The sequence below is a fragment of the Gavia stellata genome, chromosome 2 (assembly GCF_030936135.1).
Source record: "Gavia stellata isolate bGavSte3 chromosome 2, bGavSte3.hap2, whole genome shotgun sequence".
In the NCBI taxonomy this organism is placed as follows: Eukaryota; Metazoa; Chordata; class Aves; order Gaviiformes; family Gaviidae; genus Gavia; species Gavia stellata.
The window spans coordinates 78,815,166-78,842,633 of record NC_082595.1 but is presented as its reverse complement, the minus strand read 5'-3'; the positions used below and the strand labels follow the sequence as shown (position 1 = coordinate 78,842,633).

General features: G+C 40.0%; 1 protein-coding gene across 5 annotated transcripts in view; it reads left to right on the top strand.

The window, feature by feature from the left end:
* Positions 1-27,468, top strand: part of KCNQ5 (potassium voltage-gated channel subfamily Q member 5) — a 302,911-nt gene that overhangs the window by 213,516 nt on the left and 61,927 nt on the right. For all 5 annotated transcript variants that reach the window (XM_059833319.1, XM_059833303.1, XM_059833299.1 and 2 more), the window contains exon 3: positions 15,205-15,331. In XM_059833319.1, the coding sequence (XP_059689302.1) occupies positions 15,205-15,331 (127 nt within the window). The remainder of the gene's footprint in view (positions 1-15,204; positions 15,332-27,468) is intronic.

Sequence of the window (27,468 nt, the reverse complement as noted above, 5' to 3'; positions counted from 1 at the left end):
CTGCCATTTATAAAGCCAGTATGTAGTAAGAGGCACTTAGACTTAAAATAGGAAATAATTTTGGTATCTTAGATACCAATTTGTGCTAGCTATTGGTAGATACTGACATTTTAGTGGCAGTTGCTGCAGTAGGATATGGTAGTTTCATTATTTCTTCATAATACATGCTTTTGTATTATGTTTATCTCTCCTTTTTCCCTTCCAAGGTAGATATAAATGGCTTTAATCCCTAAAAGTGCTTAACATTTTTCATGCATTGTATGGACGCCACTTTATTCATCTGCTTCTTGATGGGCCATTCAGTTCTGCAAGTGATCGCCTGAGGATAGGCAGAAGTGATCATTAAAATGTCACTATATACCCCGAGTTACCATGGTTATTTCAGTTCCATGTATACAGCAGACTGTGGTTCGTTAGGTAGTGCCTGGGGTGAAGTAACTGTTGACAAATGCCAACATTTTAATTGTCATCACTGTATATACCCGAAAGCCCTGGTCTTCAGAACAGCTCCCTAATTAATTATGGCGTGAGCAGGCCGATAAGCATAATTATGGTGTATGCTGTGTCTACAGCACAATGTGCTACTGCATCAAGATACTTGAACTAAACGTCCAGAGCTGGCTAGGTGCAGAAGTGTGGTGCTCTGCTCCATCTGATGGTTTCTTAGCACGGCTAATGAGGGATAGCTTTGCTAAATGTGGTATTTTGCTTCCTAGCCATATTTAGCCCTTTTTCTTGAGAAAAGATCAGGTGGCATTAAACCAGCTAAAAGTGATCAGATTTAATCCTATACTCATACCTAGTCCCATTATTAACGTATCTGGACAACACTTTGCAAAATGTTTGTTTGAATGTTCTGCAACTAGTTATATTACTGCAATTACTACACTAATTGCTAACATTTTATGGTATAGAAAACAGGAAAATCTGATTAGTCTGAAAATACCCTATTTCTAATAGCAGGTGCTTTTGTGACAAGTAATCTGTTTCCCTGTATACTTATGCAAATTGGTTGTAGAAATGCCATTTGTTCTGACATAAAATATGCATTTCCCATGAGCCACATATTTGTTGATTGTGTTGGTATGCTTCCCACCGCTGATTCCTCAGCTGGCTGATAAAACACATTCCCTGTGCTTTGCCATGGCTTGCCCAGGAGCCTGAATGCGGAGGAGCTCCGTGAAGTCCTGGGTTTGCTCCCACTGCCGGGCAGAGGTGCAGTGAGCTCCGCTAGCGGATACACCAGTCCTTGTAGAGGTGTCCCTCAGGGGAGCGGAGCTGCTCGTGGTCTGCAGTGGGAAACTGCAGCACTTTCTGCTACTGCGGCTTCAAAGGTGGACTTTGTCCATCTTAACAGTTCTGACTGTACATCCCATGGCATCCTCTGAACACAGAAATGGCCTTAAGGAGGAAGAGGGTGGATGGTTAATCCTTAAAGCATCAATACTAGCCCGGTCCAACATTTCTATGCTATAGCCTAGTGTGTTCAGCGAACCCTTGGCCGGAATAAATCTAGCGATGACGAATTTTACGGCTCCTGCTGTGGGTCTCTAATGGAGAAAAATATAAACACAGCAAAGTATGAAGTTCCAGAAGCAGGCTGAAGCTGACTGGTTTATTCCAGTTTGCTGATGCATGATTTGTTCCTTCTCTGCATACTGAATCATTAGCTGATATTAGCAATGTTATCAAAGCCGGCTTTTGCAACCACAAACCAAGAGAAAAATACATTTCTACATTAACTCAGGAGCAGTTGTTTTGGCTGTGCCAACACATAACTGCAGTCACTAGAGTTTTCGCAACCTTTTCCTTGCAGTGATTCACACAATTCTTACAAATGTGCCATTTAGTAGAGACAGTTGTATTAACTATCAGAGATCTGGTTTAACACTGTTTTGTTTCGTGCTCAAGATGGAAGATACATGTTTATTTTCTAATGAAGTACCATACAAATACAACAATCCGTAGAGCTGCCTGCTGGGTTTCTGTGAACTGTTTGCTTTGCAGATTTATTCCAGATGGTCCCCCCTACAGCCATGTTAATTGGCTAAAAAGCTAATGTAATGTTCCTTCAGCTTAATACCTGAGCTGCTGCCTGCGCTGGCACCTGTGGCTTTTGACATATTGCAGCTATTCGCAATTACACAGGGAGGTTAAAGAGGGAAGTGTAGATGAGGTGAGCAAACCTTTCCCTCCTTCTCAGAAAGGCCAGAGGAGCTGGGAAGATTATTGTTCTGCAATCAGTTGATTCCATTTATCTCCCTCAGCCTCACCTTACAAGGGAGCAGAAAACATATCTCCTAATCACTGCATCCTAACTACTCTCTCAGAAAAATACAAGAGTGTGCGATAGCTCAAAGTAAATCATTGTTTAGGAAAGCAGTATTAGCTGAGGGCTTCTGAGCGTCAGCAGAGGTTAATGGACTCATTTGGACTGCAGAAATGCCTGAGCTCTGCTCCCAGAGGCGACGCAAACCTGCCCCGCTGCGTCGTGCTGTACCCAGCCAGGGCTTCGGTTCTGGCATCTGCACAAGTACTACTGTGTTCCTAGGCATCTTCTACTTATCAAGGGGCCTGTCAAGGGCAACATGTTTAATATTTGAATTTTATGCTTAAAATGAAAGTCCGGCGGATAAGTTAAGTGCATGTTACATACAGCAATGTTGGATTGTTACATCATTAATTAATTTGGTTAGATTTTTGTCCAGAAATAATAAGCCTAACCAGGGGGAGAGCATCAGATAAAACTCCTTATACCTACAATTATAATTACGCTTTAGCCTCATCTGTGGACACAACTTCTGGCACTGAAGTTGTAACAGTGATATAGCCCAGACAGACAGTAGAATAAAATCTACTTCAACATCAAAAAAGCCACAAGCAGCTTAAGAATCCAACTAACACAGCAAGAAAATAATCTTTGGTGTATTGCTGATCTCCTACAAGTACGTTTGCTGGCACTTTATCAAATAATAAACACAAGGGAAGTAAAACTTAGGCTGGGAAGGCAAAATCAAATCTTTTGGGGAAGATAGCCAAGAAGAAATATATCTGGAACTCGAGGTCATTCACTCTCATGACCAAACTCTCTATATTTTAAGATCATTTTCAACTAAAGCTGTGTAAATAACTGGTTCGCTTCTATTTGTTTGCTGTCAATTCAAGAAAATAAATAAAATATTTTGAGTTGACCCACAAAGATTTGGCAAATCAAAAAGTCCAAAAAAAGTCTTGGATCAGATTAAATGTTTCATTTGATGTGGCATAAAATATTATTTGTGTATTTGAGCACTTCAGAACTTTTGGCTTTAAAGTGAAATTGAGGCTGTAGGAAGGGAATCTCATTTTTATTTGAAGTGACAAAGCATTCCATCTTTTTCATAATTTTCATTTTTAATGAAGATGGAGAGATTGCAAAACTTGTGTGATTTTCTGCAGGACTGGTTTCGTCAAACCTGTTTTAGTTTTTTCTCTGATAAAGGCTGGGGTAGAAAGCTGTACCCGGTTCTGCAGGATAAGGGCCTCTGAAAATGTATTCTAAGAACACATTCTTCACGCAGAAAGAGCTCCCAAAGACATAAAAGCAGACAGTGTGCAATAGATGAAGCTAGCTTCTACATGTACCGTGGTCACTTAAACAAATCCAAAAGGAGAGTCTAGTACGTGCTCCTAGCAATTAAGATCTTCCGAAGATTTTTCTCTTCTAACATTTTCCCATAAAAGAAACATAGAAAGAGGATAAATGTTGATTTAAAAACATAGAGTATAGCTGCCCCATAGCAGGCAACCACATATTTAATTTGTCACTGCTCTAGGAGAGTGAATCCATCCACAGAGATGTAATCATACAAATCGGCTACAAAATTTTAAAGCAAGGCAGAGTGTACTTTAAAAAAGGGAGATGGATAGTGCTTAATTCAAAAAGTATCATTTTTCAGTTTATTGTCCCAGAATTTGAATCCTCTTGCAATGCTTGGATAAAAAGACCACCAGATCTGAGCAGAGGACTGGTTGGATGGCTCTGTGGGACCAGCCAGCAATGCAGAACAGGAAAAACTGAATGATCTTGAGAGATTTCAATTCTAGATACATTTCTGACAAAGAAGGTAGGGTATAGACCACATATTAATTGCAATTTTGTTGAATCTTCTCCCGAGGGAAACAGATGAACTAATCCCTGAGCTAAAAAATCAGTGATTTTCAAGTTTACTAGAGCTTGTCAAAACTCAGAATCAGTGTTTCTCAGGAAATACTAATTTTCAATGTTTTCTTTCATCCCAAATCAAAGCAAGGCTTTGAAATTTCAAAATTTCTGCAGAGAAATCTCCAAAAAATTATGTCTGTTAGGCATACGAGCCTGATGTTATCGAAGACAGAATAAGAGAGGGAAATGTAATGTTAATAGGGTCAAAGCCTTCATGTTTTCAGCCTTGTCCGGAGTCATATACACTAATATTATAATAAGGTGATAACATGAACATAAAACTATTCAACCCGGTCATAATAAACTACCTGTTAGCTTTGAAAGAAAATATTCTTACCTTATCAAAATAAATAATTTCATGTCTTTGCTGATTAAATTGATACTTTCCTATTATGTATACTGATTTCATCAAATCAGAGCTGACTTGTTATAAAAATTTGGAGCAGATCTCATTACAACTGCTTGAGAATCTTTGAGTGCAAACAGAGCAGACTTCCCATTGGAAATGTAAGTGCTGGTTGCACTTTTCTGAAACTAAAAATTATTAGGAGGAAGTCTGACAGAAGACAAAAATGTAAATGAAAAGGTGATGTTATTTAAAAACATAACAGTAGATGTCCCCAAAGCTGTAATTCTTGTGTCAGAAGGAAGCGTTGGCACTACCAACCAACCAGTCAAGCTCTCAAACAAATAAGCACTCACTGTAGCTATGGAGAGAGACGAAAGCAACAATAAAAATTATTTCATAACAAAGGAACATGGCACCACACATAAAACTGTAAAGGTATCTATGAAAAATCTATTGTCAACAGTGCTGAGGATCATAAAATGCACTTCAAACACATCAGAGAATAAAGACATCTTGATACTGGCATAAGCCTATTATTGATATGTTTCTGGGCTTGATTACATTGTCAGTAACATTTTGTCCTTTCTTTTCTTTTATTCTTCTGTATTAAGCAGAAATAACCTTTGTAAAGAGAAGAATGAAAAATCACACATTGAATGGAATCATTTTTCTCTTGTAATTAAAAAATGCAATATATTATTATTCTACTGGGAAAGCTTAAATAGGTTTAATGACTAAAGATGACTAAAACAGCATTATTATACGTGATCTGCAATCAGGGCAAAGAAAAATCTCATAACTGAATCACTTAAAGAAGGTAGGATAACTATGAATGGTTACCTCAAGTGCTACGGCATTCAATAGCAAATGCAGTACAAGGCCAGAGAGAGTTTCAGTGTCGCTGCCAGAGCGTTTCCCAGGCAGGCAGAACCACCAACCAGGTATGCTCCAACATCTCCATTTGCTGTGCAATGTTAAGATTACTGGAGTTGCTACAGGTCAATGGCTGCTGGATGAAATGCCATCTATGAAATTATTTTCCATTCCCTCTGAATTAACAGGGCATATATAGAGAAATGGGTGGTACCGTGCAATGAAGACGGATGGAAATAGCAAACCCACATGCAGTGTTAAATATTTTAACATTAAAATGACTAACCTGCAGTAAGAAAGTCGGTGCTGATTTTTTTTAAATAGGTACATTATACTCTTTTATATTCTTGTTATCTGTTCCTATATAAGAGCTGCCACTTGGCTTATCTTGTCCATGACATTGTATGGCTCTATGCAGAAAGTCCGGAGAGAAGATACTAAGTGTGAACAATCAATTTCTCATTCCCTTTGTTTCCCAGCACAGGGAGGACTAGCATTTAAAGGTGGAGAACGTATTCTCAAGAGGGAAAGGACTGTCCATGTTATTTGGAAAAGAGCCTTTTAGCCAGCCATTCAAGGGGTCACTTTCTCTAGGACAACTCAGAATGTCTATGAGGATTTTGAGATTAAGAGTAGAAAATAGGGACAATTAGATGTTAGTGATGGGGTGTCAGAATTCAGATTAATAGGGATATAATTCTTTGAGGAGGGAAAAGTATGTCTCCTTTTAGGCTAATCAACACATTGTGCTAACGAACCAAACCAGCTGTCCTTGACCTCCTTTAAGGACAAACAAGCAACACTCCTTGCACAACAACTGCTCTTCCATGACATGTCTTCCTTCTTGTTTTATCAGTTTAAGTGATAACAAGGTAGCATGGGAAACCACTTGCAAGTCATCTGTAATGTTTTCCATAGATGTAAATTTGTAATAGTTTATGCTAGACTCTGCATTATTGAATTTTATTGCCTTCATGCCAGAGTTTGATAAGGATCCAAACTTGTTATATGGAGAGCAAGAGCTACCTCCTTAAAACAGGCAACAAACAGTTTAGATTGCAACAGTAAAAATGGATAGATACCAAACTCTCTATCAGAAATTCAGACCTGACCCTGGGAAATATTGATTTGCCAAATGGAAATGCAGAATATGTCTCCAGAGGAAACCCAAAGTACATCATTATAAATAGTATGTAAGGAAAAAGTCTACAAAACACTAAATTACAGAAGGAAAAGAGTTCTGAAAAAGGCAGTTTGGAAACCTAGGGAACACCCACCATCTGAGTAACATACAGAAACCATAATCCACTCAGTCACTTTGCACAGATGTGACAAAGCATGCAAAGACATAGATTGCTACAGTCAAAATGTGAACTTTCCTCAAGTAAGAGAAGAAATCTGTTCACAGGATTCAGTTTAAAAACTGTGAAGTCAAGCAAATAGGTATCAAAATATAGACAAATACCAAAAATGTCTGTAAGGATCCAGACCAGACATACCTATAACACAAAAATCCAAAGAGAGTTTAAAGTGTGGGTGATAGTAAATACACCCTGAAACTAAGTCCAGTCCTGAGGACTGTGAACTGTGGGTGAGCTACAAAGATGAATTAGCAAAATAAGTACTGGTCATTTAAAACCTATAGGCTTCCACGGAGTGCCTAAGGAAAGGGTGTATGTCATGGACAGGATGACAGCGTTGGTATCAAATCTGAACCAGACAGGAATTGGCTGATTGCACCATATGAAGATATGATCACAGGAAATGAATGTCTCACAAAGATATATGTATGTTTTTGAGAGGATGTGGAAGGGGTTTGTCCTTTTCTTTTTCCAAGAGACCAAAATTCCATAAGGCTTGAAAAAAGATAATAGGAAAAGCTACAAAACATTCAGCAAATGGCATAATTTGTAAAACACAAGACTTGCTATACCGGCTCTCAAAGTCTAGTTATTGGACTGAAAAGAGGGGACCAAGTCAATGTTTTCACTCAACCTAAAGAATTGAATAAATATATCGTAACAAAAGACTTGTTCAAGTAACACAAATATTTGGTGAGATGACAGAAATTAATACCTTCAAGAAACTGAATGCATAAGCAGGATTTTGGCAGTTCAGGTAAAGTGCTTTCCAAGTCTGGTTTGCCAAAATTTGCCAATTGTCAGAAAACGCTTTCTTAAAATTGTTTTCTGAATACGTTTGGTACTGGAAACATTTCAGTGTATATCATCCCAGATGCCCATAGGTCTCCCAGTGGTCAAAACATGCACTGTTGTACTCCTTGGGAAGATCTGTTAATGAGCTTTGTGAACTGGGAAACTGCAAGAAGAAATCACTGAAAAAAAAGAAGACAGCAAAGATCATTTGTGGAGTCTTTAGGATTTAACAACACCAAACATGGTAAGACCAAACAATAAAAGAATAACTATCCTGTCCTGCTCTGCTATGAGGCATGTGAAATGTTATCAGTTAATTCACATACATGTGTTCAGCTGTAACAATTAGCCCAAACCCCTTGCATCAATACAAAATTAACATGGACGCCAGAGCATAAAAGGATTCAGTCTGTACGGGCTCTGGCACCCATTCCACATTTCTTTTGGACACAGCAAAAGATTTCAAATTCTTCACAAACATTTCAAAAGGAAGATTTGGGAGCTGTGCTGCTACAGAGACATGTGCTTGAACGTCTGCCTGTAACATGTGACATCAGAAACGTGACTACAGCAGAGAAAAATGCATGAAGAAATCACAAAGGAAATGCAAAGGCCTGGGTACAGCTGTACAGAGCTTCATTGTTTTCAATATGCAAATAATTTTAAAACCAAAATGAGAGCATTTACTGCTGATATCTCACTACAGAGAAAGAAAATGTGAACAAGCACACAGCAAGATACAAAAATATTCAGAAAGTAGAAAATTATTCTATCGTGTGAGTTTTATGGCTATTGTCTTCTTTCAGGAATTCTCTCAGAATTGTAGTTGTACCTGACACATAACCAAATGATCTGGTGCAAAGCAGTGAGTGTAAATGGGAGGGACTGGAAAGAGACATGTTTAAGGTAATGCTGCATCTGGGGAACAGCAGGATAGACATGGTGGGTGGTGAAGTCAACATTTCCCATTGCCATTTTCCCAATTTGAAAAAGGGTTTTCAGTCATCACCAGGGTCTTCCTAGAAGAACCACATCCACCAAATTCTGAAAGACAAAAGGAGTTTTGGGATGCATTTGCCCACACATGCACTGTAACAGTGATGGCCAGCGGCCGGGAGCACAGCTGCCCAGCGCACCGGTGTGACACTCATTCCTCTGCCATCTGCAGATCCTCAGCGGCCGGTCTGTGGTGGTGGTGTGAAGTGGGTCTGCTGATCCGGGGAGGCGGAAGGGTGTCTGTCCTAAATGGCAGTTACCTAATTCTGGAGCCGGATTTTACTATCTGATTCAAAACTGGTTTTATTTGACATAGAAATTCTGGGCTTTTTTCTGTTGTAAACGAATAAAAAAGTGTGACTGATAGGTGCCATTTCAAGTAATAAACACAAAAAGCTAAAAGGGAGTTGGATAGCAGAAGTCCTATATAACATGTGGCTAATTAAAACTAAGCATATGACTGAGATTTTAATATTATATCAATAGACTTGTAGCTGTGTATCAGCTTAAAAGGCACAGAACTGATTTCTCAATAATCCTCTATTAACATAGAATCAACATGGGAAATCTTAATCATAATTTGGAAAAGCAAGTGTAATAAAAGTATCACATTCATTATAAAATTGATAAATGATAAAAAGGTGCATAAATTTCATTTCATGATTATTGTGTGTTGTACTGGGAGCTGAACTGAAGTCTCTGGTTGTGATTTATATGCCATTAATAGGGTCTATTCTGGGTTATGTTTTCAGATTTATGGCTGCCTCTCCCACTGTTAAACTGTAGTTGGAAAGAATGAAAACATTAGTTCCTTAAGTGTATATATGCACTTGTTAGCTGTTTAGATCAAAGATCTCCCCTTCTAATGCTGAATCAAGAATAATACAAATGTGTATTCAAATTATACTATTATTTTGAACAATAATGTATGCACATTTTCATATCTGCTGATTCTAATCTGAAAACTGGCCAGTATAACAGAAGTGTGCCTAGTCCTACACCAGCTTCTGCATCACAACTATTTAAAGCTCAAACCATCCATGGGTTTCTCTGAGACAGACTAGTGTTGTGCTTCCTCTCATATCCCGATAGCATCTGTTTAAAGTGTAGACTCCAACTCTGGTGCTCGGTGCTTTGAATCACTAGAGGGTTTTTTTGCTTGAGAAAGGGATGCAGAAGCTGAGGTGTTATGTTCTTGCTTTAACTGAATGAGAAAACAATCTCATTCTCTTTGACGATGAATAATAGAGCATTGTGATTTGAATAGCATCAACTATTCATCATGTGTCACCATAAAAAGATTTTAGCAGCTGGTGACATCCTTAAACCAGTCAGCTGTAAATTAAAGGATGAGAACATGATTATTCTGCCTCTTTTCCAACTGATTTGGAAACACTGGACTTCCCTGTTTATGAGTTTTTAGGGAAGAGGGGACACTTCCCAAGTGGTATCAGATGACATTGCTCCTCCTATTCCTGCTGTTGTGCTAGTGTAGTGAGTCTGTGCTGATTTACACCAGATGAGCATCTGCAGTGCAGCTATACTGCAGAGATGTTGTCTTCAGCAGGGAAACACTTGTGGCCTTATTAAAGCTTATTTCAGGGGATTAATTTGATTTGTTCTAGTCCATTTCCCGGGCTTCTGACAATGTCACTTGTAGACCCAGTTCTCCTATAAGCTCCAGGCAGGCAGCTCCTTACATCAATCTGCAGCTCTGTTGTCCTACTTCACTGGCTTTTAGAATACTTAACAGCACAATTTCCATACAAGAAATATAATTAAAGTAACAGCAGAGCCATTGTCTTGTGGGCGGATTTCTTATATTCAAATCTCAGCTCATTTACGCATTGCAAGATAACCAGGAGCATCCTAGAAGAACAGCACAGAGTGCCCAACTTTGGTCATTTTCTCACCTCGAAAATGGCTCTAATTCCCAGAAATGACGGTCTACAACCACAGCACCTGGTTTCAGCAGCAGCAAATTATTTTAAGTTTTAATAAGCAGTTATATTAATGAACAAGAAAGCTATGATAAAAACAGGTTTTTGCTGTTATAATGTTATGCTTAGGAAAATCCTTATCATTAAAAACTACCTGAGAAGCACATTAATGTAGACAACTTCAACAAATCATCACTTCTATCCTAATTAGATAGGAAAAAAAAGAAGGAAAAAAAGTGCTCATCATAGCTGATTTGTACAAAGCATGCTTGATTTAATTATCAACCCTGTTCATTAGAGTCCTCCAGGACCTTTTGTTAATAGAAACCTTGCTCTGGATGACATCTTATTTTCCTTTCCTGCCATTTTTGTGACCCTCGTTGTTCCAGTGGCAGAGCAACCAAGATACATGCAGATGTAAAAAACTTCAGGAGCACACTGGCACCTGTGTTCCTTATGCCAAAAGCAACTGAATCTTTTAAGCCCATGTGTTTCAGCCTTGCTTCTCTTGCATATGCATAGTTCCCCATAACAACTGGACCTGCGTATGCAGAAGCATTTCAGAATGAAAAGTTCACCAGTCTGGATGAACTGTGCTTTGAGAAGGAAGAAAGACTTTACACTGTCTGAACCACCAATGCATCTGCCATATCAGTTACTGTGGGGGGCTAACTGTCAGCTCAAATAGCCAAAAAAGTTACAGATTGTGGTAACTAACTGTGGTGCAGAGCCAGATGTAGCTGTGATTGGAAAAGGATGACAAGATAGGGGAAAAGGAAGAAATGACAAAGGCCAAGACATCCCTGCTCTACCTAGGAAGGGAAGGGTTAGGTTTCCGGTAAATCTAAATTTGCTCGTCAGTTCAAATACAGCCTTGCTGAATTTTGAAGGAGACCAGATTTATCAACAGTGCAGGATTTTCCCATTCTGATGTAAATGTTGCTATTCATATCTCATAAGTAACCCAAAATTAATGAGGTTCCATCATATTATACATAGGACAGAAGTACTTGGAATGCACCATTTCTACAAGCCTACAAATCATATGAGGTCTAATGATTTCTTCCATCACATGCCTTTCCAATTATGTTCTGATTTGCTGTTTCAATTGCTAAGGGACTAAAACTGAGTTATTTAAAAGCCTAGATTTATGCTTAATTTTGTAATAAGCTATTCCAAATGAAATTTAAAAAAAACAAAACAAAAAACACCCTAATCCTGTTTGGAATGCATCCTTCCAATTTTTGTCCATGGAAAACCAAGAACCTTGTGACTGTGCAGCAGCCATAGGAAAAAATAATGTCATTCCCTGGCCTGCATTAACCTTGACAGAGATTTGACTTTACATTGTGACTGAGTGTCCTGATTACTAAAACATTACTTTTTTCACAGTGGTATGGGATTCTTTGTTTCTGTCTGGTTTCAACCTGGACCAATCCAAAATACAACAAAACTGTCATATATACTACTGTGAAGAGTTTCTGTTTGAATGCATTCACATTTTCTAGGAAAATCCTTTTCCTTTAGACTTTAAATAAAACTTCATGATGATATGTATTCCCTTCAAAATCAGTTGTTCTTTGAGGAAGCGGGAGCGACCAGGATAGAAGGATCATTTTGAAACATCACTGTTTCAGAAAGTGCAAAAATAGCTGTGAAACCCCATCTCCACTTTGTTCAATGTCTTTTTTGTTATTAAAGTTTATGCTGTATTTTAAAACCTCCAGAAATTTGGTATGTGTGGAAGAAAATAACATATAGTATTTTTAAAATCAGCAGTTCTTCTAGCATTCCAGTGCACACTGCCATATTTACTGTATTTGAGCTCACTTACTGTAACTACAGTGGCTGTTGTTAACATTTACTTAAGTAGCAGAAACTTCAGTTAATTTTGAGACAATATCACTATGCATAAATTCGTAACATTGCTAGAAATGGTAACTATTTTTCTCAAGGAAAGAATAAAGATATTTCACATTGTTTCTCCAAGAAAAATCTTATACTTTTACCCCACCCTCCAAAAAAAATTTTGAGAAAACATCCTTTTGCTCTTTTTCTCTCTCAGAACAGATATATCTCCATGAAGTTTCTCTTTGGAGTACATGTATATGCCTTTGCGTGTCAGAGACAAATAGGATTTCTGCCTCTGACACATGAGTACACCATGTAGTCCAAGGGACTCTCAAACACACACTTTCAGCACACAATGACTTTTTTCGTCTTTGTATAACTAAGCATAGCAAATAGTAATTGCTAATGGTAGTACAGACGATGAATACAAAACTGCATGGCACTAACAGGAATCAGAATAGTAGACTACCAAAAAAATATACCTCTTTTCAACTTCGACTCGGAGTTCTGTGATACTAATTTAACGGAAGCTGTAGACTAGTCCTTCCAGAATTATTAAGTACTTTCTGTTCTTGCCGGTTCTACATTGGAGGCCCTACTGGCATCTAGAGTATGATAGAGGACACGCTCCTGCGTGTGTGGATCAGATCCTGCAAGGTGTCTGTGACAATTTCGGTGTACTTAGAAAGCAGGAGGTGTTTCTCATGCATCTGTAAACACAATATGTTTTCTAGGGAAACAAGAAACTTTAGTCAAATGAAATGTGATTAGATTTTACAAGGAAAATATTTTATTGGAAGCAAAGAATGTTTCATGCTTGGCTGGCCTCCTCTCCTTCGGTATCTCTTACCCCTGTCCCAAAGAAGAAACTTCATCAGGAGAATCAGATGTGAAATGCCTGCCACCAACACCCATAAATTCAGAGACATCGTCTAACAATGTGTAAACCAGATTTGACAATTCATGATTTAACTACCACTATACAAGTGGTAGTTAAAGAACTAAAATACATATTCTTCCTTTTTTCCAGTTGGCTTCTCGTCCATTTTATTCTTGGCCTACACAGTATTTCCTACAAGTAAATGTACTACATGGTAGCCAACTATTAAGAATTACTGTTACTATATGGACAACTTTTTCAATTTTGCACATAATCCTTTCTAAAGTTGTGCAATAACTGTCCATGGAATTACGTTGAAGTTTCTTGTAGTAGAATGAATAAAAAGAAAACCTTAACCAATCACACTCACTTTTCCATGTGTTCTTTTCTAACAAAAAATGTGACATTTTCTTTAGCTGTGTTTTAGCAGAGGGTTCTCATTCTGCTTTTGTGATTTAGGAATTCAATATGGGATTTACAAAGCTGGAAACAAAGACACTGAAGAAGGTTGTAAAAACTCTTTCAGTGTGATGTAGTTATATAAGCTGACATGTTTTAGGAAGGAATATTACGTTTTCCAATTGTTCTATGACAGCAAAAGCAAATTAAATTCACAATGTTTCAATGTACTGCCAGAAATCATAAGCTAGTAAAGCACCATTACAAGACACAATATTAATACTGCCATTTGTTCAGGTAAATTAATACCTAAGTTGACATATGTGATATTTACAGCCTTACTGGCTTGCAGAGTTGTAGGGTCTTACAGTCTAAAAACATGAAAACTTTTTATTGGGAAAAAGTCAATATTGGATCAAACCTACCCTTGCAAATATTCCATTTAATTCATTTGCAGTGCTTTCTTACCAGTACCATACTAGTCCTAATCCTGTAGGAATAATAAATTAATTGGCTGACAAGGAACAGCCTTCTGCTGGATGTGGAAATACATTCAGCTGCCAAATAAAACACAATTTTCATTCTCTTCTTCTTGATGAACTGCTTGAGAAGCTCCTTCAGGTACTTTTCTCCTTCTTTTGGTTAACACACAAATTTTTATTTTTTCATTTCAAAACCCATAACTTTATGATGGCATTCCAGAACAGTATCTAAATTAAGTTTATAATTCCATACCAGCGTGTATGTACTATATCACTGCATATTATAGGGATTCAGATTTCCTTAAGGTACGGAGCTGAATTGTGCTCCAAGCTCTATTGCTGCAACTCTGCTGACCTCACTGTTGTACTGAAAAATTTCTTCCAATAAAAATTGCATAAATACACATTGATGCTATTGTGAAAGAAAAGCAAGCCAGACAAACAAGGCATGATTTTTAAATGCTTTCATTCATTAGTTGTCCGGGGACAGTTATGCCTAGCGTGAACATTCATTTACTGTCTTACAATTACATACCCATTGTATGTAATTACATTTCTATGTATCTTAAACTACTTCTGGGAACAAATTGATTTCCTAAATGCTTCTGCGTTATCTTAGTCACTTCATCTGTGTATTGCTACAATGAGAATATATCCACCAAAACATTCAGCCTTCAAACTGAGAACTAATTTTATGGATGTGAATATATAAGATACATTCTTCACTAGCTATCTAAATTACCCATGGTCTGATCCTCAATATCCAAAGTCACTGACTATTTCACTTCGGTATTTTTGGGGTATGATTCAGTCCTTAAGTGTTTCATAGTTAGTAGCCAATCTTAGCAGATATTTAATGTTATTCAGGTTAGATTTGGACCCTTCACCAGGAAGCTCTGGAGATTGTGTTTTGTATGTAGATGTGCAACCAACCTGGGGAACAGGGTCCCAAGTTTGGCTTGGGATCTTCAGGTGCTCAAGGTATACTGGTAGACACACACAGTGGTCATGAGTTTCCTGATGCTTCAGTGTTGGTTATCTGTAACAGGCGTTTTTCTTATTTTCCATTTCTAGGAATTTGTCATGATTGTTGTCTTTGGTTTGGAATTTATTATTCGTATCTGGTCTGCTGGATGCTGTTGTCGATACCGAGGATGGCAAGGAAGACTGCGCTTTGCAAGAAAACCATTCTGTGTAATAGGTGAGTGTCCCAGTTCTAGTTTATTTTAAGATAAAAATAAAAGCTCCCCCTTCTGTTTTGCTTCTGAATGAAAACTAATGGAATCAGACTCTGTTTACAGTAGTCAGGTGTAAATCCAGAATAGCTGTGTGTCACCTGTCATCCGCCCAAGGCTTTTCTAGATATAAAATCACACAGTCCCTAAATACCAGTCAGCCCATGTTTCTTACGTTCTCCAAAAGACATCTTCCTATGTATGTCATGCAACTGGCAAGTATATTGGAAGAATGAGGGACTGAGAGCCAGTCTCCTTGAAAATAATAGGAGTTGTAGGCATTTAACGGGCTTGAATATTAGACATCTTGTATATACATGCATACATACCATGAGCATATGTGCATACACTGTGTTCTCCTTATTTAACCTCTGTGACCAGACATGTGTACACTGCAATAGGTTTGAAAACCTACCTAGAAATGTCTTCTGACAACATTGCTGCTTCCTGTGTTGCTGCTCTCTGCATGACAGTCCAGGTATCTGCTCTGCCAATGACTCTGGCATAGGATATAGCATAATTCTACAACTATTTCAAGAGACTCTTCCTCCCCCTCTTTGCCCTAGAAATTCTCTCTGAGAATGGTGAATAGGCCCACAACCAGTCAAAACCCTACTTTTAAAAAGAACCTGCAGGAAAACAGTTTCTTGATAAAGGTAGAAATCAAGGATGGCTAACCAAATTAATCTGATAATTTCTTATTTTTCTAATGGTTTGGAGCAAATGTTTTCTACAGGATATCTGTGGAACTTCAGGATATCAATGACCCAACTTCTTTCTCAACCTCCTTCTTCTCTCCAGCCTTTAATTTCATCTGCTTGTATCTTAAATTAGCTTACAGATTGATTGGGGCAGGAACCATATTTTCCCATGCATCTATACAGCAGCTAGCACAAGAGTCACACACTTACAGCGGTTACACACACAGGTCTCAGTGTAAACAGTGAATAACAGTACTGTGATGTAGATGAATGCAATCCTGGTCAAAAAGATGTATGCAGTGTCCTGTGGCATAGCAGACTGGTGCAGTAGGTAGGGCTAATGTGTAAAGCAAGCTTTTGCCTTCTGAATCATTCCCTGGTAAATCCACATCTTCTCCCACTGAGGAATTCCTGCAATGGAGAAAGGGGCTTTAGCAAGAAGTGCAGGAGTAGGTGGAAAGGCATCACAGACTGTCTCCCCCTCAGAAAGAATCACCCCATCTACGCTATTGTACGACACTGTGGGAGAGGAGGACGTATCGGGATTGGCACTTGTTTTGTTCAGGGAGCAGGGGAGGTGGGGAGGTACCTTACCCAACCCCATCCAGCGCCAAGTCACACACTTGCCCCAGGGTTGCCATGTCTGGCCGAAAGGAAAGTGGAAAGAAAATTCAAAAATCTTCCCAGCCTTTACCAGCCACCTGTCAAGGGAAAGCCAGAAATTCAGACATTCACTCTCCCTGGCATCAACAAACATGGCTGCTTTCCTTAACCAGACTTACCATTATTCCAAGATTTTGTGGCGCACCTGAAACTTTGCAGTAGTCAGGTTTTGTCAGCACACAATCATAAGAAAGCACCAGACTGTTAATTCAGTAAAATTACCATAATTCAGCCATTTAGAACTTACTAGACACATATAAATCTTTAAAGAATTTGAAATGACTAGAACCATTTGATATCTCAGAGTGGTATGCTGCTCTCCCAAAGGCCATTGTGTGGGAACACCAACAATTTGTTCAATTCAGCTTTCATTTCTCCTCCTTTTCCTGTCTCCATTCAACTGGTGAGTTTTCTGCCAGTGATTAACTTCAGTCTGAGGTGTTAATTCCCAGCAAAAGTGAATGGAGGGGTTCTTCCTTGTCCAAAACTCTGCATGTTTTCATGGGGCGACTGATGTAGATTATCCCCCTTTCCTTTAAAACAGCTCATAGCTACTCTCCTACTGTTTGTGAAATAGTTCAGGCAGGTCTCCTGGCACAGGCCTCAGTGAGTATTGGGGTTTACTTCACTTGATTGTGGTTTTTCCTCCTTTTTTCTTCTTGTTGCGCCTATGTTCACGTAGGTGATCTCTAGCCTTAAAAGCATCTTCTCTGTCCCCATTGCAACTCTATCACTTGCTAGCAGAACTAATTATTAGCCAACAGTCTTTTGCATGTAGATGTTTTCCTACGCTGTTTCATTGGATGAAAAGGGAACTTTGTTCTGCAAAACACTATAGAGCTACTACCACAGCTGCTGGAAACTAAACCAGTGCCTTGAATATCTTGCCATTAATTATTCTGTGTCTCTCTTCTTCTGCTGATTGATTTTTGTCCATTTCTGGACTTTAGCATCCCTGAAGGGAGTTTCAGATGTTCAGCATCACTACAGATTTGACTTTTGAGGAAGAACCTTTAGCAGTCTTCTTGCATCTTTGCTACCTAAGGTAACTACTTGCCTGGCACCTCGACTTTGCAGTCATGGCAGAGTGTGCCCACGCAGCAAAGGCCAACAGGCTGTATTAGCTAAAGCACTATCAGTAGATGAAGACACATGATTATCTCCCTTTACTCATGTCGTGGTTTAACCTCAGCTGGCAACTAAGCACCACACAGCCACTCGCTTACTACCCCCGCAATGGGATGGGGGAGAGAATTGGAAGGGTAAAAGTGAGAAAACTCATGGGTTGAGATAAAGACAGTTTAATAGGTAAAGCAAAAGCCGCATACGCAAGCAAAGCAAAACAAGGAATTCTTTCACTACTTCCCATCAGCAGGCAGGTGTTCAGCCATCTCCAGGAAAGCAGGGCTCCGTCATGTGTAATGGTTACTTGGGAAGACAAATGCCTTCACTCCAGGCATCCCCCCCTTCCTTCTTCTTCCCCCTAGTTTATATGCTGAGCATGACATCATATGGTATGGGATATCCCTTTGGTCAGTTGGGGTCAGCTGTCCCGGCCGTGTCCCCTCCCAGCTTCTTGTGCACCCCCAGCCTACTCGCTGGTGGGGTGGTGTGAGAAGCAGAAAAGACCTTGACACTGTGTAAGCCCTGCTCAGCAGTAACTAAAACATCCCTGTTTTATCAACACTGCTTCCAGCACAAATTCAAAACACAGCCCCATACTAGCTGCTGTGAAGAAAATTAACTCTATCCCAGCCAAAACCAGCACAACTCAGCACTCATTAGTCCACATCTAAGACACTGCAGCCCATTTGACCCCTCCAACACCATACATGAAAGACATCAATAAACTGGAGTGAGTTCAGTGAAGGCCACCAAGATGATTGGGGCTGGAGCATTTGCCCGGTGAGGAGAGGCTGAGGCACCTGGGCTTGTTCAGCCTGGAGAAGGGATGGCTTCAGGGGGAACTCTGTGAACTCAGTGCTGAGGTCTCCTTAAAAGCACATGGCCAGTTTCAGCCTTTTACTTTTCATGTGTTTGTTTAATTATTTACTTAGTCATTCATTGAGTTATTCTTTCTGCTTATTGTTACAGTGGAACAGTAATATTTTAGAAGACTTAGCCTGTTTACTATTAATTAAATTTGCTATGTATCTCCAGTAGATCTGTTCTCTGATTATTTTTGTGATCAAACACGAATCACATAGGGGAATGGCCTACGAGCTAGAAATAATAAATTTGAGGATTGCTTTAAGGGTCACATTCAGACAGCCTTTATTTTTTTCCATTAATAACCTAATAACCAGAAAATAATTATTCAGGGCCAAAGCTCTGTGCTTACATTATTGTGCCTACAATGTCACTACCCTGAAAAATTAGTTCGTCAGTCAGCTCTGTGTGCTACCCAGTTAGTAACGATATCTGTCAAATCATTTGACAGTTTTGTACCCTTGTTTATTTCTGTGAAAATGGGAAAAATAGTGTGGTATTAAACCTTGACTTGTATTTTGTCCTGTGTCAGGAGTTACCTGCCATCCCTCATTTTCTCTGGTTGTGTATGAGCTTGTGTACATAACGTAAAGGGCATAGCAGCATACCATCCCAGGAACTTTATGTACTTAAAGAGGTACTTACTTCTGCAAATCCTAAATTTCCCTGGCACATCAGTCTGAAGCTTGGCTGTTAGCACTGTAGAGCAATGTTGCTGTGTTATACTGTGCAGACATGTAGAAGTCAAGACCCCGCACCTCCTAACTGCTGCCTCTGGGTGCCAGGGGCTCCAATCCCCGGGAAAAAAATCTGTGTCTGCCTGTACCTTAGGGGGAGCGGTGCTCCCTGAAGAGCCCCGCTATAAAAGAGGACATTTCTGCTAATCAGGAAGAAGCTAAGACATCCCCTCCTTGTAAAGGCAGCCAGGGAGCATATAACATTTCTCCAGGGCAACTAGACTTCCTGGTGGTCCAGCCCAGTGAAAGATTCCATGTATTTCAGTTAGTCCATTAGCAGTTTCCCCACAGCTGCTTCTATTTTACCTCTCGTCAAGCTACAGCATGATGGAGATGTCACAAGTTCAAATTCTGTTGAGGCTGCAGAATGAACAAATTCCCCACAGGAAGCTTAAGTCCATTATCTGTAATCAGGCTCTTGAACTTCATGGCTGGCAAACCTCGTTTCAGAGCATTAACTGATAGCAGCGGCTGTTACGTATTACTGGATCTATTTTTCATTAATTAGAGTGGTAATGAACCATCATATGGCACTTTTGTCAAACCTTTATAAACAAATCCATATCTAGTGTGTTACAAGATCTGCTGAACTTTTAATTTGAATTAATTCAATATACTTATGTAATGATACATTGTGTGTCTGTCACCTTGGTATTTAGACACATTATAGAGTTTAAATACAGACAGATAGTAAATCTGCTGCTCATGATAAACAATATAAACAGCCCCTTTCCAGTATAATTTGAACTCTAAATAACCCATCGATGGTCTGTAATTAAGTATATGCTTGACCAAGGAGACACATCTCACATCACATCTCATTATAAATCCTGGCAAAACCAAGCGCCAGCAGGAGCAAATTCTGTGCTGGGGGGTTGCCAGCCTAACTTGAACTCATCTCAGGAGCACGCTGCCCACTTCACTCCAGAAAATACTCTGATAGTAATAGTAGTATTAAGATTGCAAATTGGAAGTTCGTCAGATAATTTCAGCATCCATAATTATGTACAATGAACAGAGGCACTCTTTAGGCTAAATTGATCCCAGATTGTGTAGGTTTTTAAAACTCATATTTACTGGCATATCTTCATGTTTGACAATCCTGGCAGTACAGTTTTTAGAAAAGCATAGGAAAAATAATGTCTTCTCAATATCATCTATGGGCCTTATTCTTTCGCATTTACTTTTGCCGACTACTACCCTCCCTGCTGAGAAAGGTACTGTTTGCTATGAGTAGAGACATCAGGCTCTGGTCTTCTCTTTCTAGAAGTTGTGTCTGCTATTCAAAAGAAATCTGCTAGTTTGGTATGATGCAGTTCACATTGACATCTCTTTCTGGTATGTGCTAAAGAATTCAGCAGCCTGTATTTGTTGATTGGCATGTTTTTTTGATCTTACACCAGCATCACTACCATGTTATTTTGAGTAGAAGAGTGCCTACCATGAATTGGGCAACCTGTGTGAGGTGTCTAACAACTTCTTCTTTACCGCTGGGCAGCTGTGAGTAGTGTCACATTTCATCTTCATGAAGCTTGGCGTTCAAGGTTTTGGTCTGAGGGCTGAGCTTTTTTTGCATCCGTTTTCTGTGCATCTGCTGAGATATCTGGTGATGAAGGAAGTCAACAAGGCTAGCATAACATTTCTAATGAAATTATTTTTCATTTAAAAATATCGATTAATTGAAATCAAAGTAATTCATGGAAACAAATCAATTCCCTTTTCCTGAGGAAAGGCATTTTATATTCAATCTGGATCTTTTCCTCTTTATCATCAAAATTAGAAGCACTCTCTCTCCCAAACATGCAGAATAGGCAATAAGACAGTTTCTGGTTTCTGGATAAAGTACGTTTAAATTCTTGCTCTGGGAGATTTGGAGCAGGAAATTACAATCTCTCAGCCCCATTGAAACTATCCAAACATCAATAAATAATTCTTAATTTGTCCAGAGAGGGATGCTGATTTACCCCATTACCTGGTGTTAATTGTAGTCATCTGCAATGTGAGAAACTTTGATTTTGTTAATCCAAAGAATAATCAGTTATTTGTAAATAGACAATTCCAGCAGTACAAATTAGAAGAGAGCCACACCAGAATGGATGAAATAATAGGTTAGAGCACTTGGATGTGAAGAATCAGAGAATGAAGACAAATTTGTGATAGAAAGCCTGTTAAAAGCCAGAGGCCTTTTACTAAAAAACAATTTATTTGTGATATTAGAATTACTTTCTTAGAAGGCTATTGAAGGTATTTTCCCAAGCATGAGCTAGTTATGTCCATTCCAAATAAGACTGATATTACTCAGTACCTGCACTAAAATGTTTAGCGAATCCTAATTCAGTTCATCTTTGTTAGGAAAGTCTCCTAAAGTCAAGTGCCACAGGCAAATAATTTAGAAATAATGAGGTTCTTGGTCCATACCCACTCAGATTCTGTAAATGATTTATGGGGTCTTTCAAATGATTGATGATCTCTCATATTTGAATCTCAGAAAATATAGTGTACATCTATGATGATATTATTATTATTATTATTATTTACTATATATTGTAAAATATTATATCTTATAAATGTATATTATAGAACTTCAAGTGCTGCTTATGAGCCACAAGGTTTGAGTGACTTGGAAATGTACAGTAAGAAGGAGGTAAACAACTGATAGACCAAGAGGCAGTCAACATTTTCTGGTTTTAGACGTGATATGTTCAATTTTGCTCACATTGGCATTAAACTTGTTGCTACTAGAGATGCCCAGTATATGAAGATGCTTAGAGAAATACCTTTCTTTTCACTACCTGTCTTTATTCAGTTCGAGATGTTAATATCCTGCCTTACTATGCTGAATTCCAACCATATCTATAGACAAGGTAGTTGCTCAAATTTCCATATATATGTGTAAATTCTACAATCCAAAATTAAGTAATTGTTAATGTAAGCACTGGTGTGGAAGTTAGAGCTAGACAGGATTGTGCCAAATTCACTTATCTGCCTACCTTAGCATACGGAGTCTCAAAAGCAGTAAAATATTTGGTTTCGTTTTCAAATTTTATCATTCCTGGTCTCTAAAAAAAAATTGTATTTTTAATAAAGTAAGTGAATAACATGTCAGAGTCTAATTGATATGCAAGGAAATACTCAGCTTTCTTGGCTTCTTTCCAGATGTTGTGCTGCAGATCAGCTGCGTCGGTATGTGACTTTCCTTATAACTCCCATCTCAGATCATTGTCAGCTCTTTCCTGTAGCTCCTCTGTGAGAGGAATTGCTGCTTCGGTGACTGTAGAGGACTGCTTTTGCAGCAGTGAATTATGCTCTTCAGGCAGAAATCTGAATCATTTAGGAATATTTCCATATTGGTCCAAAATAGCATCCTATTAGACTAGGTGTTTGCTATTTTGGACTTTTGCAACTGCCCATTACTTTGTCCTTGGCATATATGCAGCCTTTCATGGGATTGTGATATCCTGAGCTTGTGCTACCAATTTATTTCAAAAGCCAGTTTCAGCGGGTCTTCTATTTTACTAACATGCCTATACTTACTTAGGGGTGCTTTGGCAGCATGTTAACATAAATTTCAATGCTAATGCCTCAGTGTGGTACATTAGACAACTGTCAGTCTAACTATTTGAGCCCTGATTAACTACCCTTTTCGGTGTTAGTAGATCAAATCATGCTTTCTCTCATGCTGTCCCTGCCTCACCCCTATGGGCCCAAAGGAAGATATTTGAAGAGGTCTAAGTGAAGTTATTGGTTTGGCATATACTACAGAAACCTTTCTAGAATGATTTGAAAGCACTATGCAAATAGGGGAAACATAGTGAGATATAAATAACATAATAGAATAGAATAGAATAGAATAGAATAGAATAGAATAGAATAGAATAGAATAGAATAGAATAGAATAGAATATTTGCATTGGAACGGACCTACAACGATCATCTAGTCCAACTGCCTGACTACTTCAGGGCTGACCAAAAGTTAAAGCAATTAAGGGCATTGTCCAAATGGCTCTTAAACACTGACAGCTTGGGGCATCGACCACCTCTCTAGGGAGCCTGTTCCACTGTTTGACCACCCTCTCAGTAAAGAAATGCTTCCTAGTGTGAAGTCTCTAGGGTGATCAGGTAGATCACCCTAGGTATTGTATTGTGGGCAACTACTGCATTCAAGTTTTTCTGTAATAATTACACTAATTCTGTAAAAATTACACTAATAATTACTAATCCTGGTGCACAGATCACTTTTTCCTTTTACATTCCCCCTGCAACATATGACAGCAGGCAACATGCTGCTATCTTAAATTTGCTGTATGTCTTTCTATCTCTTTGGTGCTTTTAGTTTATAATTATTAATCTTATGCCCGTTTAATTTTCCAACTTTATTGCTATCTTTGATGAACACTAGTTTATTTAACTTGCGCGTGCGTGTGTGTGTGTATGTATATATAAAACTGCAGGCCAGTCAGTCTCACCTCTGTGCCTGGCAAGATCATGGAGCAGATCCTCCTGGAAACTATGCTAAGCCACATGGAAAACAAGGAGGTTATTCGTGACAGCCAACACGGCTTCATTAAGGGCAAATTGTGCCTGACAAATTTGGTGGCCTTCTGTGACGGGTTACAGCATTGGCGGATATGGGAAGAGCAACTGACAATACCTACCTGGACTTGTGCAAAGGATTTGACACTGTCCCACACAACATCCTTGTCTCTAAATCGGAGAGACATGGATTTGACAGATGGACCACTCAGTGGATAAGGAATTGGCTGGATGGTCTCACTCAAAGAGTTGCAGTCAGCGGCTCGGTGTCCAACTGGACACCAGTGATGAGTAGCATTCCTCAGGGGTTGGTATGGGAACCAGCGCTGTTTAACATGTTTGTCAGAGACATGGACAGTGGGATTGAGTGCACCCTCAGCAAGTTTGCCAATGACACCAAGCTATGTGATGTGGTCGACACGCTGGAGGAAAGGAATGCCATCCAGAGGGACCTTGACAGGCTTGAGAGGTTGGCCCATGAGAACCTCATGAAGTTCAACAAGGCCAAGTCCAAGGTCCTGCATGTGGGTTGGGGCAATCCCAAGCACAAATAAAGGCTGGGCAGAGAACAGATTGAGAGCAGCCCAGTGGAGAAGGACTTGGGGGTGTTGGTTGATGACAAGCTCAAAATGAGCTGGCAATGTGCATTTGCAGCCCAGAAAGCCAACCATATCCTGGGCTGCATCAAAAGAAGCATGACCAGCAGGTCGAGGGAGGGTTGCGGGTTGCGCCTCTGCTCTGCTCTCATGAGACCCCACCTGGAGTACTGCGTCCAGCTCTGGGGCCCCCTACATGAGAAGGACATGGACCTCTTGGAGCGAGGCCACGAAGATGATCAGAGGACTGGAGCACCTCTCCTGTGAAGACAGGCTGAGAGAGTTGGGGTTTTTCAGCCTGGAGAAGAGAAGGCTCTGGGGAGACCTCATAGCAGCCTTCCAGTACCTGAAGGGGGCCTACGGGAAAGCTGGAGAGGGACTTTTTACAAGGGCATGTAGTGATAGGACAAGGGGTGATGGCTTTAAACTGAAAGAGGGTAGATTTAGATTAGACATTGGGAAGAAATTCTTCACCATGCGGGTGTTGAGGCACTGGAACAGGTTGCCCAGAGACCTTGTTAATGCCCCAACCCTGGAAGTGTTGAAGGCCAAGTTGGATGGAGCTTTGAGCAACCTGGTCTAGTGGAAGGTGTCCCTGCCCATGGCAGGGGGGTTGGAACTAGACGACCTTTAAGGTCCCTTCCAACCCAAACAATTCTATGATTCTATGGTTCTATAATGCTATGATTATTTCTGTTCAGGTCATCTGTGTGTGAGTGAGGTCTCCAGGAAAAGGGTTGTAGGTGCAGTCATTTAGAACAGTGGTTTCATTTTGCTTGGCTGTATTGTAATTTAGAAAAATAGGCATTTTCATTTGCTTTAGAGATAGTGTTGTTTTCTTCAAATGCAGTTTTCTGGTATCTGCTCAGCTTTACTTTGTTAACTAGCAATGCTGACAGTTTAAAACACGAGCATTGCCCACTGTTACGTTCAGCATAGACAAATAGATCGCCAGGTGTCTTCATCCAGCCTTGCAACTAGCTTATCAGTGATCACAAAGCTTGAAGAAATTCAGTTTCCACAGATGTTTCCATTCTTTTACATCCCTCCAGAGAACTACGTGTTGCCACCAGCACTGCTAAAGTGACTGATGGGCAGAGTAGTCCAGTGGGAATTGCAGGAAATCACTATTTTTATGATCATGCCTCGAACGGTTACACTCCAACTGCTACATTAGAAAAAGACTTGTGTACAAGAGAGAAACTACAGTTTTTTATTCCTCCTTTTTACAGCTGCTGTGTTAAGTACAGCAATTAGGAAGGATTTGACAATGTAACAACATTGTTACATTGTGTAACAGAGTTACGGTATTTATATCTCAAGTTTAATACAGCTAAGTAGAAATATTTGCATATTTCTAGTTGGCAAATTGGTCATGTTCAGCACATTTTAATCTCCTCCCTTTCCTTCCTACCGCTAGCACTTAAGCACCGGGCTCCCATAACCTGTATTCTCCTCTTAAAGAAAAATTACATTTTTTACCTTTAAGCTTGTAGTGATAACTCTCAAAAGTGAGGATTTGACCTTTCCGCTGATAGATGATATTGCTGTCAATAACAGATCTAAGGAAGGTGTCCACCAGATCTGTCTTACATCAACCTATGTAAGCTCCAAAATGGTGTAAACGCTTATCTGAGTCTGGCCTAAGCCATCCCTGCTGCCAAAAGGCAGCTCCAGCCCCTTGCTCCCACCCTCATGTCACCTCATCCTGGTGCCCCCACATGTGTCTGCGACCGCCCAAGGAGCACCCAGGGTGAAGGCAGGGCTCCTTTGGCCCCAGTGCTCCCCTTCGCCAGCCCAGCCTGCTCATGAGACCCCACGCCGGGGCCTGCTTCGTTTCGGATGAAAATGTCACGAGGCAGAGTGGAGAGGTTGTCACGCAGGGTGGCGCGGCACTGTATTTAAGATCTCATTTTGGGATTGCCTCCTGTTGGGTTTGTGAGAGTGCTACCAGGTTACGGTTTTTGCCCTCTCGGACAAGCGCTGAACAGAGCTTCTATTTCTTTCTTCACATCTCCCACACCGGGAAGTCTCAAGGGTGGCTGCAAGGTGCCTCGTACTGGTGGTCTCCAAAACACATAAAGCTTCTTGCTAGCACAGCAGTCCCTCTTCAACTACCCACTCACAAATTGCAGGTAGGATAGCAGCTGAGGATAAAAAGTGGCTGGAAGCCTCTGGTTCCGTATCGTCTGAGTAAACTCTCTATTTCCAGAAAGAGAGGAGTCCCAGGAGGCACTCACACTGACTGTGCAGACATCCAAAACAGTCGTATGGGTTAGGAATGCACATTCTGGTTATAGGCAGCGGGGAGAGGTATATGCCTCCAGAGGACGGCTCAGAAAACTTAAGGTAGGAATTCATCTCTCTCAGTCAACACTGAGGGACCCATGTTCCTTCCTTCAACACCTGCATTAGATAACTCAGGTAGATACTGCATACCTCCTGTTTCCCCCCACCCCATGAATTTGAGAGCAGACTATTAATACTGTCTCTTCCCTCTCTACCTGCAAACAGGCTTTTCCTCTCCCTCAGAGACGCGATCTTCTCTCTCCTGCTCTTTTCAGCATCATTACTTCTTAATTTTTGCCTGTCCACTTTCACCTTCACACCCAGGATTTTTCTGTTCCCACCTTTTTTTGTCCTTTCCTCTCCCATACCACTGCATGGCCTCCACTTTGTGCACAACTTGGAAATGCGTTAGACGGACGCTTCCAGACACCCTGCCTGCCTGCCCCTCCCTGAGATTTTAGAGTACGATTGAAAAGGCCACAGAAGTGCAGGCTCCTGCCTATAGATTCCTACCTGTGTGGTTACAAGGACCCAGCACAGAGATAGCACTGCTTCCCCGGCTGGGCTGGGTCACGTAGGAGCCCCGTTTGGTGTCT